Source organism: Lepidochelys kempii, chromosome 7 (genome assembly GCF_965140285.1).
Source record: "Lepidochelys kempii isolate rLepKem1 chromosome 7, rLepKem1.hap1, whole genome shotgun sequence".
Taxonomy (NCBI): domain Eukaryota; kingdom Metazoa; phylum Chordata; order Testudines; family Cheloniidae; genus Lepidochelys; species Lepidochelys kempii.
The window spans coordinates 56,541,814-56,562,222 of record NC_136386.1 but is presented as its reverse complement, the minus strand read 5'-3'; the positions used below and the strand labels follow the sequence as shown (position 1 = coordinate 56,562,222).

The 20,409-nt window shown below is 48.5% G+C and overlaps 1 protein-coding gene across 2 annotated transcripts in view; it reads right to left on the bottom strand.

Moving 5' to 3' along the window:
• The window catches only part of PIK3AP1 (phosphoinositide-3-kinase adaptor protein 1), an 81,917-nt gene that overhangs the window by 7,840 nt on the left and 53,668 nt on the right, over positions 1-20,409 (bottom strand). For both annotated transcript variants that reach the window (XM_073352977.2, XM_073352978.2), the window contains 7 exons: positions 19,827-20,023; positions 17,125-17,314; positions 9,085-9,180; positions 5,241-5,423; positions 4,091-4,156; positions 2,424-2,629; positions 449-521 (listed from right to left, as the gene is read on the bottom strand). In XM_073352977.2, the coding sequence (XP_073209078.1) occupies positions 449-521; positions 2,424-2,629; positions 4,091-4,156; positions 5,241-5,423; positions 9,085-9,180; positions 17,125-17,314; positions 19,827-20,023 (1,011 nt within the window). The remainder of the gene's footprint in view (positions 1-448; positions 522-2,423; positions 2,630-4,090; positions 4,157-5,240; positions 5,424-9,084; positions 9,181-17,124; positions 17,315-19,826; positions 20,024-20,409) is intronic.

The following is a 20,409-nucleotide window of genomic DNA, read 5'->3' as shown; positions in this document are numbered from 1 at the left end:
GTAGCTTCCAGGGCAGCTGGTTCTACCAGTGCTTAGTATGATCTCTCCTTCCCCCAAGATCTCTTGTATCAGGGAACTGTTTCATGACCAGGCGCTTGGCCCTTCAGCACAGCCTTTGATTCCTGGCTCTCCAGGGTCTTCCATTCATGGCCTAAGACTCACCCCTGGAGATGGGTAGCATCCTCATTTACAGACAGGGAAACGGAGGCACAGGCAGCTAAGTAGCTTACCCATGTTTTAACTGCCCATATATCATACAGGTGTGTATTTTATGTGTATATATTACACACAGATGGGTATACTAATATATTACACAGTTAATAAAATACATGCAGACAAGTTCCAGCCTACAAAGCCCACACAGATGAGTATGGGACTGGCAGATACTCTGCAAGTGACCCCATTAGTAGCTTTGTTACTGGAGAGAGAGTTTGAGTACGTTTGTTACCTGAACGTTTTCCTGTTTTTTGCTTCTCAATTTGCCTCCGGGTGATGCTGTCTCGTAGCCGTTTCAGATTTTCCTAGAACGTCACAATACACTCTTTTCAGTGCTTGGGATAAATGAACACGGGCAGTTTTATGATAACACCAAGAATGTACTCAGGCTAACTCTGTCTCCAAGCTGCATCACCGGCAGCAAAATCTGGCTGGAGTTCAAATTGTGCGACTGGGTTTTAATCCCGGGAGAAGTCCACATGCTGTGCACACCGCTTTTCAGGAACCAAGCGATTTGAAGGGGCTCATGGCATATGTTCTGAATCAGGCTTAGAGACCCAGCAATATCTTGTGGAAGAGATCTGGAGAACATTCTGTCTGGAGAGGATTCTGCTGATCTCAGATACCCCAGTTTCCTCTGTTTCTATTCCCCCTATTATGGACACTAGCACAGAAAGAGGAGCTGTGCTGCTGCTCACTGCCCACCTGACGTCACCACCAGCAAGCAGGAAACGGTGAGAGCAGGAGGGGAGTGGGCTGCCACACATCCCAATTTCTGAGGCTCGGTCCTTGTGGAATTCAACCCCTCCCTGCTGAAACAAAGGGGGAACTGCAGTCCAGAAACACAGCTAGGGCTGATGAGACATCCCCACAACATGGCAGTGCCTGGTGACGTTGCTGTCTTATGGGGATGCGGGTGTTGCAGTGTGCAGAGAGGACAGTCTCAGATGACACAGCCTTAAAAAGAAGGCAACCCTATACAAGTGGAGACGCAGCAGTTGTACCCGCTAGGCAACTGAGTTGTGTTTAAAACCAGAGCAGCAACTGTACTCCACCAGGGGAGAGAGGATAACAGGGTGGACTTGCCTCTTAAGAGCTGTCCTCGTCTCCAAAGAACATCCCAGCAAATATCTGCTGGAACAATGGCAGCTGGCAGAAAACCTGCCCCCAGCAGGCCTTTAATCTAGGGAGAAGTGAAGGGTACTCATGAGGCCCTAAGGATAAAGAAGACCGCCCCTGAGTGAGAATGAGGTGGAGGAAGCGGCATGCTTTTGTCCTGCTAGCACCTACAGGAGTCTCAATCTCCATCAGCCCCCTGCAGCGCTCTCACGGACGCCAGGGCCGGCTCTGTTGCAGCGACCGAGAGGCTGTGCTAGGAGCTGGTGCCACATTTAAAGTGGGAATGCTGCTGTGGCTGGAATATGGAAACATTAAGACTTGGATGCTCATTTCCAGACCCCCACAACAAATTGCTGAGTGACAGTAACCCAATAAAAAGAACAGGAGGACTTGTGGCACCTTAGAGACTAACCAATTTATTTGAGCATGAGCTTTCGTGAGCTACAGCTCACTTCATCAGACCCAATGACTCCCTAATGGACTAGTCACAAGTTAGGTGCCTTTTCCAAAAGCAGGTTCTCCTGAATACTCTGAGAGTCATCAGTAAGAAGTCTCTGGAGGCCATAGGTGGGGAAGCCTTCTCTCATTCTGCCTTGCAAAGTGCCAGGGGAGGATCAGCCCCACCCTGTTTCAGCACAGTACAGATGCTTGCCGCCAGTACACTGTTCCTGATCTGAGGTGGACAGGAACTGACAGCCTACAGAGATTAAAAAGTCACAAAAAGGCACAAAAAGTCATGGCCTCCTGACGAGCGTAGGGTGGCCTGTCTGATCTTAGTTGGGTGGGTCTCAGTCCAGTTCCGGGTGAGCAGGGATCCACCTTACAAAAGTCACCCCCACAGATGGTAGTAGGGGTCCCTCATTAGGCCATTTCAGCAGGGAGGCCAGTGACTGAGCAGGACAGGCAGACAGCTCCCTTCTGGCCCACAGGGACAGCCAATCCAGCTCAGAGGTGAGGCCTGCTGGTGGGGCAATTTCAGAGACACTACCAATGCTGGCTGCACTATACCTATTCTGTAAGCAGAGAATGGAATTCACCAGCACCGAACGAGCTAAGAAGGTGTTTTTAACCGTGGCAGATGCCTGTACCTGCTGGAACCGGAATGATTCCGATCTCTTCTTCTGGTTCAGTTGCCACTCCTTAAAATGGAGCACGGCTTCATCAACATTGAGTATCCCCATCTTGACTTGTTCCTGTAGCGTAATTAACTGCCGCTGACCTGGGGTTTTCATCCCAGCGAATGGGTCATATATGCTTGATTGTGACTGGTCCCTGACCAGCCTGACTGCGGGCTCTGAAAAGAGAAAGTTAACCACGTACTGAGCTTGGCGTTGTTTTTTATACTCAGGGACACAGAGATTAGCTGCCCCACACCATTATGTTACTGCAGGGGTAGAGCAGAGATTCTTAACAGACAAATCAGAAAATGCCAGTGTCTAGTTCCAACAACCTAGGTCTCTTGTGCTTTCTGTGACATGCAGCTATTTAGTGGTATTCCCATAAAATCTAGAGGCCCTGGCCAAAATCAGGAGCCCTTGTTTGCAAACACATAGTAGAGACTGTCCCTGTCCTTAACGGCTTGGAGTTTAAATAGATGGCACACAGGAAATGAGGGGAAACTGAGACACAAAGCAGGGCAGTGACTTGCCCAAGGTCTCCCAGCTGGTCAGTGGCAGAGTCAGATCTCCTGACACCCAGCCCAGTGACCTAATTAACTAGAATAAGCTGCTTCTCAACCACTAAAAGCAAAGACCTGTTGCTGCCAGCCGGAGATCTTGAACACTGTGGTTTACTGGATCCACCACTGGAATGAGACTCAGGCCTGAGTTTTAGTCTCAGCTCTGCCACTGGCCTGCTAAGGTGACCCTGGACAGGTCACTTCCTCTCTGCTTTGTTTTCCCCATATATAAAATGGGAAGAAGTATACCGACCTTCTTTGTAAAGCATTCTAAGAACACTTGATAAAAGCCTCCATGACAGAGCCACGTATGACTATTAAGGCCCCGATTTTGAAATCCAAGAAATTGTGGGTGGCCCAGTACCTATCAGGGTCAGACCCCTGAGGTTTGGGTACAACACTAACAGCATCTTGTAATGAACACTGTGAATCTAATGGGACAAACCCTGAATACAGGGTTTGGCTTCTAGGAAACCACCAGCTCTATAAATGGAACATCCTGCCCCAACTTTGGGCAGGCCAACTTTACTTTTCACTGAAAAAGCTGGATTATTTTCTGTTTACACTTCTCCATTTTCACTGATTATAACAGCGATAGTGACCCCTGAGTCTGACACTTCCTGACAGCAAGTGAGTGGCAACTGATAAAGCTGGTTGTTAACTACCAGGAAACAACGCCCCGTCTTAAGGCACTCCCCTGAATGTCTTAGAGCATTTTAGTATAAACACAACAAAATGAACTAAGGATGTATGGCCCAACAAACAATCATACCGGTACTGGAATGCCTCATTGGCGACAAATACAGCCCCACTCCTCTTACCAGCATAGAGGAATAAACCACCTCCCAGAGACAATCCATAAACAAAGCAAATAGCTAGCCTTGCAGTCACGAAGCTAGGATCCTCCCTGGCACTCTGTCGTAGGGAGCCAGAAGCCCGATGGGTGAGGAGTCATGTGAGCGTTAGAGGAGCTGGTCAGCTCTCTGGCACATACACACACTTCATTCACATTAAATTAGCTTGCCACCTTTCCTCTTGCATTATTGGAAAGTTCTCTGAAACAGACACCTGACTTACCTTTCTTAATCTTCTCTGCAGAGACATATAGATTCCCAGGTCTTTCGTGAGCTTTCCCTGCAAATACTATAAAACAGGTATTCCTTAGACACCTCGCCACATCACAGACAGGACAGAAATGGTAAGGTTACACACAGGAAATCGAGTAAACCCACTGAAGTCAAGGGAGAAAATAAGACAAGGGACAGCATGGTAGAAACACCCTTCCCGTGGACAGAATTCAACCATGCAATCCATCCCTAACAGAGGACTGAATACATTTTTCCAGAGATGTTTTAGTGTCAGGCCTGCTGCTGGATGCCCCTTTAGATGATGCTCCAGAATCTGGTTATAATTCCTTTTTTAAAGAATCACAATGTGTGTATTCATACAAAACATTACGATGGAGAGTTCCAAAACTGCCTAGAAGATAATTGCACAACTCGCTTTAAAGTCAATGGAGATTGTGCATCTAAGCCCCCTAGGTAGCTTTGAAAATTTCAGCCATAATGGGTGGTTTTGTCTACATAAGAATGGCCGTACTGGATCGGACCAAGGGTTCTTATGTAGACAAAGCCATTTACATTTCGTCTCACCTTTTCAGAGGATCTGAAATAAAAATTATCTTCATGGTAGGGTTATCTAGTGGTTAGAGAAAGGGACTGGAGACAGGACTCCCAGGCTCTATTTCCAGCTCTACGGATTCAGTGACTCCTTTACATAGTCTCTGTACCTGAAGTTGCCCATCAGCACAACAGCCATGCCATTGTCTACCTTGTAACTTTAGGCACTCCCCAACTAAACTGGGTCTGTCCAGAGCAGACCATTGCTGATACTGGCTTTGAAAGCCTGCAGCCTGACTGCTCACACTAGAGGTATAACTCAAACCAAGACCTCAGGATGCAAACACCACAGTGTTTTGGGAGAGGGAAGAAGGGTGAAATCTAGATCTGGATCCCAACAGGAGGCCCATCTCTTATGGAATGAACCAGGAACCTAGAGGTGAATAATCTGAACTCTGGGGATTTTGGAAGCCAGGCGAGGATTCTCATCAAGGTCTGGGAGGTGGGCCCATTGCTGTCCCACTTCTATAACAGGTACTCCATGCAGCGTTTGCTCTGCTCTGTACTGCTGAGCACAGAAATACAGATGGTTCTGGTACAGGACTCACCTTTGGAAATGTACAGCTCCTTGTCTTGATGAAGGGAGCTGGAGTCAGGCCTCGGAACAGGAACTGGAGGTCTGTTGACCATTTCCTGAGGGAAGTCATCCTGCTCCACAGTGTAGTAAAGTTCATTCTCGCCACACTGCTGGTAGGGATCATCCTCCGAATCTGGCACATCTTTGCTACTGCCTAGAAAGCAACTACAGTCAGTGAGACACCAAGCTACCCGAAGGTGTGCTGCCATCGGCACTCTAGCTCTCACCAATCATACAGCACACTGTGCCTGATGACATTGGCCATAATTGAATGGAAATAGCCACTCTAATTTTTGCAGTGGTTTTTAAGTGCCTAGGACAGTTCTTTATCTGGTCACCAATGTCTGGTAGTGGGTTAAGTGCCTGAAGCAGGTACCACCTTGTTTGGTGCAGGTATTTTTAACAGTGCCGGTTCCTTCCTGGATCACGAAGGACTGTAGTGGAAAGCTGTAGGGCTGTAATAAATTTGGGATGTTAACAGTGTTTGTTGCTTGCATTAGTCGTCTGCCATCTATCGGATCCCAGCTGCTAGCGAACCTATCAGAGCACTGGGTTTCAAAGGCCAGCATCTTAGCGGGGTTAGTATATTTACCGGCTGCTGAAACTGACCAAAAGTTGTGTTATCTGAGGAGCATTATTCCTTTCTCTGCTGCAGCCACTGGCCGAGAGGTCTATGGGTCTCTTCTGATAGGAAGTAATTCCTGTGTTCCTGTCTGCGTATTCACTAACTGGAATGCTGACGTCTTGGCATGGGAGTTGCACCAAGTCCACTTGGATCCTCTCAGTGGAAGAAACCCTCTCTGGTACTCACACCCTGAGCACCTTGCAATCTTTAACCTATTTATCCTCAGCACCCCGGTGAGGTAGGAGAGTGCCATTGTCCCCACGGGGAACTGAAGCACAGAGAGGTTTAAATGACTCACGCAAGGTCACAGCATGGAACTGAACCTGGGTTTCCTGAGGCCCAGGCCCAGCCCCTGGCCCTAGTCACTGGGCCACCCCTCCCCCTTCAGAGAGGCACGTGACCCAGAGCTGACACTGCATGGCTGGCAAGGGCAGGGGAATGTGCAGAGCAGCTGGGGCATTAGTGTTAGCGGGGGTAGTTCAGTCTTGTTCTGCTTCTGAGTTGGTGACGTGGAGAAGCAGAAGAGGAGCCACCAGGTATCTGAAGAGTCAGAGAAGCAGCAAGGGCTGGGGACTCAGAGCATGTCGGGGAGGGTGGCGGCACAGAGCTGAGGGCTAACTTGAGTTGGAGAATGCAGAGGGGCAAGGATCAGAGCTGGGAGCCAGGTAGGCAGCAGCATTTGGCCAGGGCATCCAAGAGGGCAGCAAATCAGGTTTCCCAGTTGGATTTTGTTCCCTCCAGCCATGCAATAAGAATCACATTTTCACACTGGCATGAAATCCATGAGCCCACTGTGGCCTGGCTCATTTCATCTTCCTGACTTCACCTAATGGCCAGTTCCTCCACGAGGCCCATGCGCCCTCCCGAAGGCTCAGAGCAGCACTGGCGGGTGCCAGCCTGCAGCAGGCTTTCCCAAAGCAACACTCAGGCCTAGTCTAGGCTTCTAAGGTTTTTCGGTATAGCTCTCCTGACAAAACCTCCCTAGTGCAGATCCAGCTTATTATACCAGCAAAAAGTTGCATTTGCCAGTGTAGCTTAGCACAGCTTATTTCGCTTGCCAAACAAATATAAACTCTACCAGCAAAACTGCTGGTATAAGCCCTGGCCTCAGACACCTATTGCTCTCCAGAGAGCAACAGCACCTGGTTCACCCAAGCAACTCCCCGATACTTCCTAGCTTATCAGCAGCACATTCTCCTGAAAATGATCCCTTGCCATCAACCGGAGACTAGCAGCAGAGAGTGATTAAGATACTTAGTGGCTGGAATTCAAAGACGGCCTCATAGCTGCATGGCGGTTGATTATCTGACCTGCACAAGCAAAGAGTAAGAGGAATCCAACCTCACACAGTTTTATTTCTCCTTTCCAGGCTGCTATTTTCCACAGAGGTCTTTTTGCCTAAGCCTCCCCAGCTTCCTGTGGTATGGAGAAATGCCCCAGCTTTCCATAAATAAGGTTTAAGATAGCCCCCCTTACAGGCCAGAATTTGAACAAACACCCTACTAAGGTCATCAAGCGATCCATCTGAAATGATGTGAAATGTTTTACCCAAGGGCAGATCTTAGATGTTCAGCGTTTGGTACAAGCAGGATAAGCCGTTTTAGAAGCAGTGTTGCCAACACATGGTTTTAGCACGAGTGTCACAGCATGTGGCATTGGGCAATCGAGAACCTCTGCTTTCATTCCAATAAAAAGCCATCGGCTAGCCCTCGTAGTTCTGGAGAAAAGCGTGAAAACCTGACCTGAGCGTACAGTAAAGGCCCACAAACCAGAAAGCAAAGAAAAACCCACAGTCTCATGATCTTTGAACGCTTACGGCTGCCCACGCTGGAGACAATGGGGTTCAAGAGAAAGACTGTTCTCAGTTCTGAAAGTTAGTATTTGCCTCCTCCTCTCCCCAAAGAAACTTGGTCTACGAATGCCAACTTTGTCATTAGGTTGTCTGGCCCAGGAGGTGTGTGCAGTCAAATCTGCTGACTTCAGTGACAACAAAATATTTGGCTGTTACCTCTTAACCCAACAGAAACACACCTAGCAGGGGGAGCTGGATTAGATTCCTTCTTGTGCAGCCACAGGATTGTTCACTAAATTCTATGAGTTGCACCTGCAGAGAGTGGGTTTGCACAGCATCACTAAAGGCCTAGTTTGACTTGCAGAAACTTGGGCTTCTCGACACAAACATCTAGTTCTCAGCAAGCTGGGGTATGAATCTACCCCACGCTAGCCTGCCACGGACTAACTGTCTGTGTGGACACTGCTGACGCATTTGTTAATACACTTTGATCTAGTCCTCTTTGGAACGGGACTAGATTAAAAGTGCATTAACAGTTTGTTAATGTGTCCATGTGGACAGCTGGTCTGTGGCAGGCTAGTGCAGAGCACCCCTCCTGCCCCCCCCACCCCCGGCTTGCCACAAACTAATTGTCAGCGTAGACAAACCCTTAGTTGCTGGTGATGTGAGAGAGGGATATAATCCAGACTGGCTCTCAGGGGCCAGGCAGAGTTCACAGGGATGCTAGATAGGAAGACCTGGAGCCCCATTATGCCATTTCTACAGAGCGGAACCCCTTCTGGAGCATCGTACATGCAGAAACCAATTGGGCCAAAAGCTTTCAAGACAGGTACCTCAATTAAGCACCTAGCAGAGGTCTGGTCTTAGAGGTTCTTGGCACCATCCTTTCCCACTGAAGTCAATGCAGAGGCCACATCCCTATCTGCACAACCAGGTAGTTGAGGATAATAACTAGCCACTCTTAGTCAAAAGTCAAACTCCTCCTGCAGGCAGATCTGCACTTGGGCCCTGATTCAGGGTGGCTGAAATCCTCTTAACATGGAGAGCAGAAGGCCACAGAAAGGCAAGTGTTTTCAGCAGAACCTCCCTGTCTGAATATTCATGTCACTTAACAAGTGAGGAGGGGATAGAACCAGAACTGGATCTTACTCTGAGTTAAAACACGAATCAAGTTGGTTGTGTTACCATGCAGATACATCAACCACCTTCCCTGCTGTACTGAACACTTTACAGCAGATGCGGAAAATACCCAGTGCAGCAGAGCCGTTCACCTTGAGCACTGGGAGTTTGCGTCTATCCTTACAGAGCAGGACGAAATCTCAAACAGAATTCATTTTAATTAGCCCTAACCCACCCTCCCCCACCACCTCCACTCTCCACCTGCCCCCCAGCTCTCACCTTCTAAAAATTTGCGGATCATAGAATCTTTTGTAGTCAGAGAAAGCTGGTCTCTAGCGATTGGGGCTTCGGGTTTTGACTGAAGCATCTCAACATCTGGAAGAACAATTAGGAAGAGTAATCCATTAACTATGTCTTCAACCACACCAGGTTTTCCATTAGCTGTTCACAAACCCAGTATGATTAGCGGACCTGAGATTTCTGAAACATCTGGGCCTACTGACCAGTCACTCAACTTTAGGATGGACAATTTGGACAATTCCAAGCACAAGTATTTGCCTCAACAGATGATTGTGGGGCTAAGTCCCAGTAAGACTAGATAGAGTTCCATGCCTACTCTGAACAGCGAATTTACTGCACTGTATCCAATCTAAAACCATGTCTACACTACAGGGACTCTAGCACCATAGCTACATGGTGTAGACGCATCCTATGGCAATGGAAGGGGTTTTTCCATCACTGTAGGAACACTGCCTCCCCAAGCGACGGTACCTAGCACAATGGAAGTTAGGTTAGCGTAGCTATGGCGCTCCGGAGTGTGGATTTTTCACACCCCTAAGCACCGTAGCTATGACAACCTCCATTTTAAGTGCGGACGAAGCCTAATACCAGCACTGGAACAGTAGAGCAGTGATACTACAATTAAGTCTAAATTCTAACCGTGTCTTTCTTTGCCCATAACCTCACAACACTTTCACCTTTCAGGCTGAAATTTCCAGGCGGGATCCCTGCCTGGAGGAGACTAGTGTATAGAAAGGCTCAGCTGTTTAATGTGAAGGCAGATACGCTATTCCCACCAAACAAGTTTTGTGTGATGCTCTGCAGCTGAAATGGCTGGAGGGGAAATTAAGATTGTAAACTATTTAGGATAGACAGAGACTGTCTTTACTACAAATCTATACAGCAGTTAACAATGAAGCCCCAATGTGGTTGGAGCCTCTAGCTGCTAGCAAACCTGCAGGTGACAGGGGGAGTGCCATGTGGTAAGGAAAGGGCTCAGGGAAAGGCAGTAAGGTCTAAAAGGGAACAGACCTTGACGGCAGACTAGAGGGTCCCTGAGCCGGAACCTGAGTAAAGGGTGGATCCGGGTTCCCCTGCCAGCCACTGAGGAAGTGGCACTCTGAGGCAGTGAATGGGAAGGCTGCCCAGGATTGCTGAAGGAAGGGGAAAACATGTCGAGGGAGGTGGCTGGAGAGCCAAGTCACAAAGAGGCAGCAGCAGCTCATGGAGCAAGAGTGGGGCTTCCGACCCAGAGAGAGAGGCGGAAAGATGGTGTGCCACCATGGGAAGGGATGTTGATTTGGCATGCTATTCCCCTGAGTGACCAGGAGGAGGCACCATCCTGGCATGGAGTGGCGCACCCTGTCACAGACCCCTATTCAGCACGTCAGCACATTCTTCCGGGCTTTGCCCATCAGGGATGAACTTTAAGAATGTTAAGCAAGTGCTTTAACTATTACAGGCCCCATCTGTGGAAATTCATGTTTTGATCAAGTTTGGTTTTAATGTGGCCAAGTTATAAGCCACTGAAAGTCGCTATGCTCAGTACATTTTGCACAGGATTTCTGCCAAGTTCCTCAAGTGCGCAGCTAAGAAAGGCCGTTGCTGTACAGGCAGAGGCGAACAACAGAGTTGTGTAGTGGAGAGTTTAGTGAAGTTGCCAACAGGGCGTTGAGGATTAGCTACTGTTTGGAAGACACTTTGGGCTGCTCAGCTGGAGTTGGCTATGCACGTCCAATGTTTCAGCATTAGAGTGCATATCTTTGTACAGAAACTTGTCATTTTGATCCAAGTAATAAATAATTTTAACAGACTGATATTTACAACTTATACAATCAGCCATGAAACAAGCCACTGATGTATGGATTTCGGAGTGGAGTAGACAGCATTGGGAGTGCAAAATTCCTTTCCTTCTCCGCATAGAAAACAAAGAGACAGCCTCATGTTCCCCTTTTTTGTCAGTGCTCTGCAAAATCATTAGACCAGCACAGTAAGAGGAAGTTGGGGAGTTTTCTATTGCGTAGCCAAATCTTTTCACCATGTAGTGTCAACTACCGGAGATAACTACTGCATAAGAAGGCTACTGCTTTTCTGGGTAAAATCGATCTATCTAGCCAATAAGTTGTCAATCGATTTCAGGCAGAGAAAATCTTATACTAAGGGATCACTGTTACACTTGGTTAGTGAGTGACCCATGATAGAGACCAGATCTGTTTTATGGGGCATTAGCCAGGATTAGTTAACTCACTAATCTCACCAACTGCCTGTAGGGTATGTGTTCCGTTTATGGGGTGTTCTTTTTTTCCTTTACCAGTAGAAGGCCAAGCTGATTTTGCCAAGGAAGAGTAAAAACTATAACGGAACCCCAAACTTTGCCCAGCTGAGAGCCACACTGGAAACTTGCCAGGAGTCAAAGGACAATACCTAATTGGTATGAAATACAGCAGCTTACAATATTAGACACTGCTGTACTGCAGACTCCAAATGGACAAAAAATAAGAGACCAAGACACCAGAGGTAGGTTATCCTCGTGCACTGTCCCATATACCCGACTCCGTAGGAGGATGAACCATAAGTATAAATAAAATATCAAGTATGTGACATTACTCAGTGAAGTAGGCGAAGAGGTTAGTGACAGATCACAGGGAACTGCAGACACTGACTCCGTGGGAGAGAGATTAGCTTCCCCGATGTAGGCAGGATCTTGGGCTTGACTGACAGGCAATTACCACATCATTGTCTCCTGGCACACAGATCTGCCTTGTATATAGATGACACCTATTAATGTCCTACCCATGTCCCCAGATCGAGCTGAAGCCTTGGACATCTCCCAGATGGATTATCTATTCCCCTTACCTCATCAGAAATGAGACTCTGGAGCAGGGATTAGGGGGAGAAGAGTCACCTACAAAGTCTGGGCCCCACAGCCACGTGCCCAGCAATAGTTTGCAAGTGACCCCAGGTTTGCTTGAGCTAGTCAGGGGACCTAGGGTGAAGGATCTTGTGGCGTGAAACCAGCAGGGAGAGGAGAAGCCATGCTGGAATCTCAGGTGTCATGCTAGGTAGGATTTAAGATAAAAGACTGCCCTCCGATTTCCCTTCCCACTCTGTGCAGCGACTGGAGACTTCATGTGGGTTAGCAGCTTCTCATTGAGCCAACAGAGCATTGGACCTTCTGGAAGTTCAGTCACTGCCCCTTGGTCTTAGAGACACCAACAATACACACGGGCTGCCTCAGTGCATGGCTGCACCTGCCTTTTATGTTAACCTGTAAAGAAACCCTTGCCCCCATCTCCATTAAGTCTTCAGAGCCACTTGTAATCAGCTATTACCGAGTGCACACACAAAGCCAGCTGTGTTCAGAGGTCAGTTCTCTATTACTTAACACAAAGACTTCAGTGTTTTGCCATAATCCCATCCCAGAATTTTAAAGCAGCAACATTTTGTGCACGATTCCGTTCGCTCACCTGAGGAAGACAAGAAGGCTGCAGTTCTGTGTACTATCTACAGTCCATAGACACAGGTTAGAAAAACCTTGTCTATGTGGGGGATGGGGGAATGGGGATAACACAGCTCACTACCATGGGAAAAGACAATGTGAGCAGCTAACAAAATCCACTCTACTATCCACTCTTAGTAGGGAGTCAAGGGTTCTGAAACCTCGTTCTGCACTTCACAGCACAATCGTTTAAAAGCTGCTGTTCCAGCAGTGTCCCTTCCGGGGGGGGGCAGGGGGGGGCTTGCGAGATTAACTATTTAACTCTCTAAAGCATGAAACTCTGGCTCCATTAGTTCCTGCAGCTGGATGGTCTATGGTTAAGGTAACAGGGCTGGGAATCAGGCAGGTAATCTGGTGTCCCAGATCTTTGTCCAAAGTCACATGTACACAGCGGCAGAGGGGAAGTGACATGGTTGTTTCCCCATCTAAAATGGAGTTAATGTTTCTAAGGTGGCTGGAAGCAGGGGCACCAGAACAAGGGGGACCAGGGGGCCATGGCCCCTCCATTTTTTACCGGCCATAAGGTCAAGTGACAGGGGAATGGTGCGGAGAGGAGTGAGTGGTGGGTGGGGCCCAGGGGAAGGGGTGGTGCAGGGGCAGAGTCTTGGGGGAAGGGGCAGAGCAAGGGCGGGACCTTGGGGGAAGGGGTAGGATCTCGGGGTGGATGGGTAACATGGGGGTGGGACCATAGTTCGGGCGCCTGTGGCCCCCCCACTTTTAAGGTGCTTTGGCTGCTCGTGGCCGGAAGATTGCAGTTTGTTAAATGCACTGAAGTCAGTGGACGCCAGGCCCTAGAAAAGGGCAGAATGGTATTTGAGTAATTCCTAGAGGGGGAAAAGTCACAGCTGCAGACAGTAACGTTAAAACAATTTTTATAGTGGGGGTGCTGAAAGCCATTGAACCAAACTGTAAACTCTGTATATGATGGAAACCACTTCAAGCCAGGGGGTGCTCCCACACCCTCAGCACCCCTAGTTCCAGCATCCTTGGCTGCAGACAAAAATAGGTGTCATAATTAGCAAGTCAAAATGTGGGTCACAGAACTATCTAGCCGAGGAAGGAAATGCCTTCCCCTGGCTGGGAACAGAGTGAACAGGGTCAAGAAACACATAGCCTTGGAGGAGGGCAGAGGTTCCTCATAGCTTTCTCCTACAAGTAAATCATTGCTCTCCTTATTGGTTCAGAGACTGGATAAAAATCTGCACCTTCACACTCCAGTCAGTCGTTACTGAACTGCATGTGCTAAGGCCTTAATACATGGAACCTTCTTCAGTATAAGAAACAGACCCAAACAGTGGCAATCTACAGACATGGGACATTGACCAGTTCCTTGACATTGTCTGGTACTTCACTGCATTACAGGATGTGTTCTGCTTCACACTTTAAGGAGACAGTTCCATTGTTCCCTCCATCAGGCTTCACTACTTGCCCTTCCTAATCAGGCACATCAGACCCTACTACCCTCTGGCATCTTCTTAGGAAAAGCACATTCGATTCCAGGCAGGGAAGTTTGCCCTGCACTTAGATCAAAAAGAACCCACTGGTTAAAGGTTAGTCAACCCCCAAGAGTTGGGAGGTGGAAGTTGGGAGGAAAGCTCTGGCACACACAGATTCATTCAAAAGGCCACATTTCCTAGTGATCCAGGGTTTGGAACTGAGCAGGAGAGGTTGGTGGAGGAAAAGAGTTCACAGTGGTTAAGACAAAATGGTCCCTTTGTCCACAATGCAGAAGTGAGGTGAAACGGATAACTCCCCCTTCATACTTCTTGGCTGCTGTTTGTAACATCCACCTGCAACCCACACAAACCTGCTGCAATTTCCTTATGCCTGGAATTTTCAAATACTTGTAAGGTCAAATGTAAGGTGTAATCAGAGGGGAATTCTACTGAAGGGGGAATTCCTACAATTAATGGGATGAAATTAACTAAAGGACAATTTAGGCTCAATATCAAAAAAATTCTTAACAGCAAGAGCTATTTGGCTGTGTGCTAGTTTGTGAAGGGAAGTGGGTTTTGCGCATTTAGAAGGACACTGGGGAAGTGACTGTAGGGAATAACCCTGCACTGGACAGGGCCGGGGACACAGAGTTCTGTACAGGAACAGTTCTTTCCTAGTTCTGTGGTTGTGTGGCCCATCTTAAAATTGAGCTTCATGGGACACTATCACACTGGTGTCTAAATCTGTCCTAATCCTGGCACAAGTATCACCTCTTCCTGGAACTGAACGGTTAGAGAAACTGTCAGACCCACAAAGTAAAAATTCCTTGCACAGAATCCATTTCCATAGGCCGAGAGAGAGAGAGAAAAGCATTGAAAAGATGAAAGGGATCAAGACTAGAGACTGGCTGGGGGACTCAAGCACCAGTGTATAACCTGAAGCTGTTTTTAACGCTTTGAAACTGATTACATTTCAAATAGCTTCTCATTCAGCTAGGTGACCCCTTGGTGCTTTCAAGCTTTCTCGGGTCAGTTCTCGAAGTGTGTGGCAAGAACTGTGGTCCAATCCTGCCAGGTGGCCATGTTGCTCATATGGTTGTGGCTTAGTATGTCCCTTGTTCAGAGAAGCCATTGGAGATACTAGAAATCAGTTCCAACCTGGAGGGAATGTGTGAACAAACATCATGTTTCACTTTTCTATGTAGTCTTTCATTTCCTCAGAGCTTTAACTAAGTGCTAAATCTTGAAATCTATAATCATTAAGTCAGTCCTAACCCAGGCAATACTCCCACCACTTTCAATAAGGGCTTATTTCAGACACCAGTCAAACATCTGCATGCTGAAATAACTGCATCAACACTAAGTTACACCACCAGTTGAGCTGTATCCGTCTCTACACCAATACAGTTACATAGGGGCAAAAACTGTTTAGGCCTAAGAATTTTCCCAGGTAAAGACTCCGTAAGGCCTTCAAAGATTTATTCTTTATACCACCACCAGCCCCGTGGTAGAAGGGGATAGCCATGTGGAGCACAGAAAGCACAACACAGCTCTGGACACAAGAGCAAACACACTGTTACAGAAAGTGCTCAAGGCTCTTTGTCCATGCAGACGGACCAAACCTCAGACTTAAAGAACAGCTCTGTTCTGCATAGTTTTTAAGATGTCACCCTCTTGTTCAGATCTGCTCCTTGTGTGAATTCAGAGCCAAGATTGCCCACGAGTGACAGAATTTTTTGTTCTTTACTTCTGCCAGCCCCTGCAGAGCCAATACAGCAGTGTGTAAGCTGGATTCAGTTCCCTTTTGTGCACCAAGAGAATCACTTCGTTCTAGTCCTTCAGACCTCTGCAAAGCCACCAAAGTCACTGGCCTTGTGCATGTGTCGCAAGAGCACAATGCGGCCTGCAGAACCTTTGCTACTGGTGAGGTTCAGAAAGCGCAGCCCGACTCAGACCCCAAGTTTGCAGTACTGGCAATCAGACCACTTTTACTCGTCAGCTGAGCACATTTGATCTGAAGTCGGAGAACACAGTACGAGGCCATTTTGAGAGCACAGCTACATTCTACATTCCAATTCAAAAGTCTCAGAGACTAAGTTATAGGAAACCCTACACCAAAAGAATTATTAGGTTACAGTAGAGTCTAGGCATTTCAACCCACTAAACTCAACTAGTTTTTCCTCTGATTTTTTTGCCCTGCCCACATTAAATACCTTACACAGAGATCCACCCATTCTCCATAGAACTATCCAAACCAACATCTAGAAACCAATTCTATGCAGACCACTTCTGAAACAGCACATGTTAGCCACAGCTCCCCAGCCCTCACTCAAGGACTAGGGACAATGGGATCTTTGTGGCTGAGGCATACAATTGCTCCTGCTGCTTATTCTCCACCTGAAATCGTAACAACCTGGTTTTGTAGCAACATAACCATCTCCACAGCAACCAAATGAGACGTCACAAAGACGGGATTATGAATTCAGGTGAAGGATAAACAGCAGTGGCAATTGAACCCCTAAGCAACACAGATCTTGTTTTAGAGTGTCCTTCATATTCCTATGGGGGAGGGGAAGCAATCCAAGATATATTGTCTATAAGCAGAAGTGTTTCAGTAGGAGAAGTTTTCCCTGAAGCAATGAATTCTTAAAGTGCCAACACACTCCCTTCCCCTCCACTGACAGCTGACTTTCTCCCAAGCACTTAAACAAGAACAACCCACACTTTTTAGCTTGTCCTGCCTCCCTTCAAGTCACTACACTGGCTTCTCAGCTTCTACATCAGACTGAAGTTCCTTGTCCTTCCTTTTAGAGCTCAGCCCTACTGTACAGGAAGTGCCTTTTTACCATACTGCTTTCATGCAGAGCAAGATCTGCAGTCTAATGATGAAAGCGTTACTTCTTTTTATGCCTGTTATCTCAAAGCCAACAGTAGCCCAACCATCTTTTAGAGCTGCTGGTGTGGACAGAGCAGAAATGTTACAATCAAAACACAGTATAAATGCAGTCAGGGACCTGCCATGTGTAAACACTCGGCTTAACATAATAAGAGATTGAGTATTGACACGGTCTGCAACACTCCACACAACGTAAAGTCTATACATACACAGATCGTCTGAGGCATCCGGGGCAAAATTGGCCATGGATTCATAGAGCTCATCATCACAGCCAGGATTCAGGGAGCATTTCATCAGCAGGTCGGTGGAGAGGTGAGCCATGGACTCATAAACAGAGTCATCTTCCTCACCCTGCATCAGCTCCTCCTTAATGTGACTCTTCAGCATATCAGCAGTTTCCTGGAGGAGGGAGCGTAAGCAAAAGACTCAGGAAGGAGAGGATCAGGGAAATAAAGCTGCTCTTGCTATGTGAGGTGCAGTGCATTAGCATGTTCTGATTTACTGAGTGCACGTGCATCCATCTAGTGTCCAGAGTTAGCAGATTGAATTACTGCCCATGCTCTAAGCAAGCAGAGAACTTAAGTCTCCAGGGACATCAGTCTGGTACATTTCACCAGCACATCCATCCTCTGAGCCCACAACTGCATCTGCAGGTCTCCCCTTCTGGGAAGTCGGTGCCAATATCAGGATAAGTCTGCCACCCACTTGTAATGGAAAGAGCCTTCCGGTGTAAACCCATATCTAAGGCTGCATGGACCTTCGTCCTCATCGTAGCGACACAGACCCGGGGCCTATGCTGCAGTGGATAGCCAGGTCTCTGAGAGGCCACCCAAGCTGTCTCTAATAGCACTAGCACCATCATGAGATCCTCCCTGGCCACCTGCCGTTGGGCTGGCTCTTCTGTGGAGCTGAAGGGGGTAGCTCAGTGGAGGAGCAAGCTCAGGTGCAGGAATCCAGCACCAGGAGGGGGACAGAAGGAGAGAGAACCCAATCCCCCCAGATGCAGAACAGCCATTTACAGAGGAGGCAACATGGGAAAGTAGGAGAGCTGGCTTGATCCCCAAACCAGCAGCTGCCGCCACTACTGCATGGCGTGGAGATTGCAGATTCCCCTGCCTAGCCCTGTGACGTATTAGTGATCAGGGGTGATGCTGTGTTTGCCTTTGGCGGCTATTCCGGGTACAGGCGAACACCCCTAGCCAGCGGGCACAACGTTTAAACAGTTGCTGCCCCTCTGCTAACTCCGCCTCAAGCCTCACATACTTGGAAGTGCCAGGACACATGCCAAGCTCATTCTAAGGTGGTGATGGCTCAACAGAAGCTGCCCTTGGAGACTTTAGCTGGAGATGCAGATCAAAGAAACAGTTCCTCGCCCCAAGCATTAGCAAGAAAGGGCCAGCCCCTGCTTCACTCTGGATTTAGTTTCCTCTTTTTTTGACAGCTGTACTAGAAGATGTTCTGGGAGTGCACAGCCCGTCTACTCCGAGAGACCAACAGGAAACCTCACAGCTGATCATCGCTTGTGTAATACCAGCCACTTTCATTTCTCAGGGCAGTGGAATTCTTTATGCAGGTGCCGCGCTGGAGAGCAGCGCTAATTTCACAAGGCCTGCGCCAGTGAGGCAGAACGCTTCCCCAGCTGCTCTCCCCCTAACCCAACACCGACTGTGCTCCAGGCCCAGCCACTAGCTCTCTGCCATACAGCTGGAAGGAGCCTTCTTTCCTCGCCTCCTCTGGCTATTGCCACAGAGGCTTTTTGGTTGTTAGCATCTGCGGCTCTCGCCCCCACCAGTGGCTGCACTAATGCAGACCACTGACTTGTGCTTACAGTAAGCGGGACATGGCGGATAGCACATTGGGGTTGCTATTTCAAGCCTGACTAGCTCTCACACCACAACAGACGTGGGAGAAAAAGCTAGCACAGGCCAGGCCAGGCCTGTGACGCTCATGATGTATTGATCAAAGAAAAGGGTTGGAGGTAGCTGGATTTTCTCAGCCTCCTGCACTTCTCCTGCACTTTAATGAAAGAGGCGATTCACAGGCTTGTAACTCCCCTGATTTCAGGGGAAGGCCACACAACCTGGCTAGTAGCTGCCCATCGGGAGCCTGCACAGTCCATTTTAGTCTGTCACTTGTCTTTGCGCAGAAAACCAGCACAAGACCTAAGCAGCACCCAAGTCTTCAAAACAGGGCTTCACCCCTACCGGGGAGGGTGAACATCCCTCCCCCTCCATCGTCTCATTAAGTCCCTCCATTTTCATACGTGTAGCCCCCAAGCTAACAAGTGCAAGGCCTTCTGCACAGAGATTTAAACCCCCAAGGCGTCACCCTTGTGCTTGCAAAGTGCTTGTCACGTTCAGAGCACTTCCCCCCAGCTCCTTTTCCTGCTGCTTTGAAGTGACAAAGTGCAAAGACTTTGAAGTGCAGGCAATCAGAGAGAGTCCTGGAGCCCCAGAACCACAGCACACTCTGAGTCAGTGCCATGGCACTTCGCTGGACAGAACAGGATTGAGGGGCTGCAGCTTTGGCAGCATTAGGGTTTATCTCAGAAGCTTCACACCAGGGATCGGATGCCATGGACGCATCGGTAGCAGCATGCTGGTCCCAAGGGTTCTGAGGGAAGGGGACCAGAAAGGCGTACTCTGTTTTTATCTCTTCTGCTCCTCTCTGAGAGCCCTCTGCCCATCTTCCCCAGTCTCCCATGCTGCACCCAGCTGCCAGCCCCACCTTACACCAGAGAGAGGCCATGGTATGCCAATTTCCCCACCCCCCTCCACAGCTTGACATCCCAGTGCACAGCACCGTCCTTGGTGACAGGCTACCAGCCTGACGGAGAGTGATCTGGGGCAGCTTTCACTGTGCAAAGTGAATGCCGTACAGCCCCCTCCGGCAGCACCTTGCTCCCTCTTACCACGTATTCGTCAATGAACTGCCGCAGGTCCTTAAAGCCATGGTTTTCAGCGATGTTGTTTGGGTAGTACCCATACTTGTTGGCTACACTGTAGGCCTGCAGGGCTCCCGGACAAGTGAGCAGCAGGGCCGTGAGGTTCTTCAGCCCGTATTTTGCAGCGAAGTGAAGCAGCGTCGGCAGCTCTTCATCCCTCTGATCTGAGAGAACAAAGGCTTTTAGAAATCAAGCTCCTCTTTGGCATCAACACACCCGGTGGGCAATGAATGCAGCGGCTAGTAAAGGGGGAGGCACACAAAAGCAGGACATTAAATAGCCCTGGAAGAGCTACACCACATCAGAATGGAGCAGAACTCGGCCTGTAGGGCTGAGCCAGCCAGAGCCATCTAGGACATTCGGATGCCCAGTTCCCATTGGTTTTCCTGGGAGTTTGGCATCCAAATCCCTTCAGGCATTTCAAAGCTGCAACTTAGCCGTGAAAAGCTGAGCGTCAAAGACACTTAAATCTTCTCATGAAAAATGCTGCAGAAGGGCACACCTGCCTGGCACACCTGCCTGGCACACTGGGGCACCGCTGGCGGCGCAT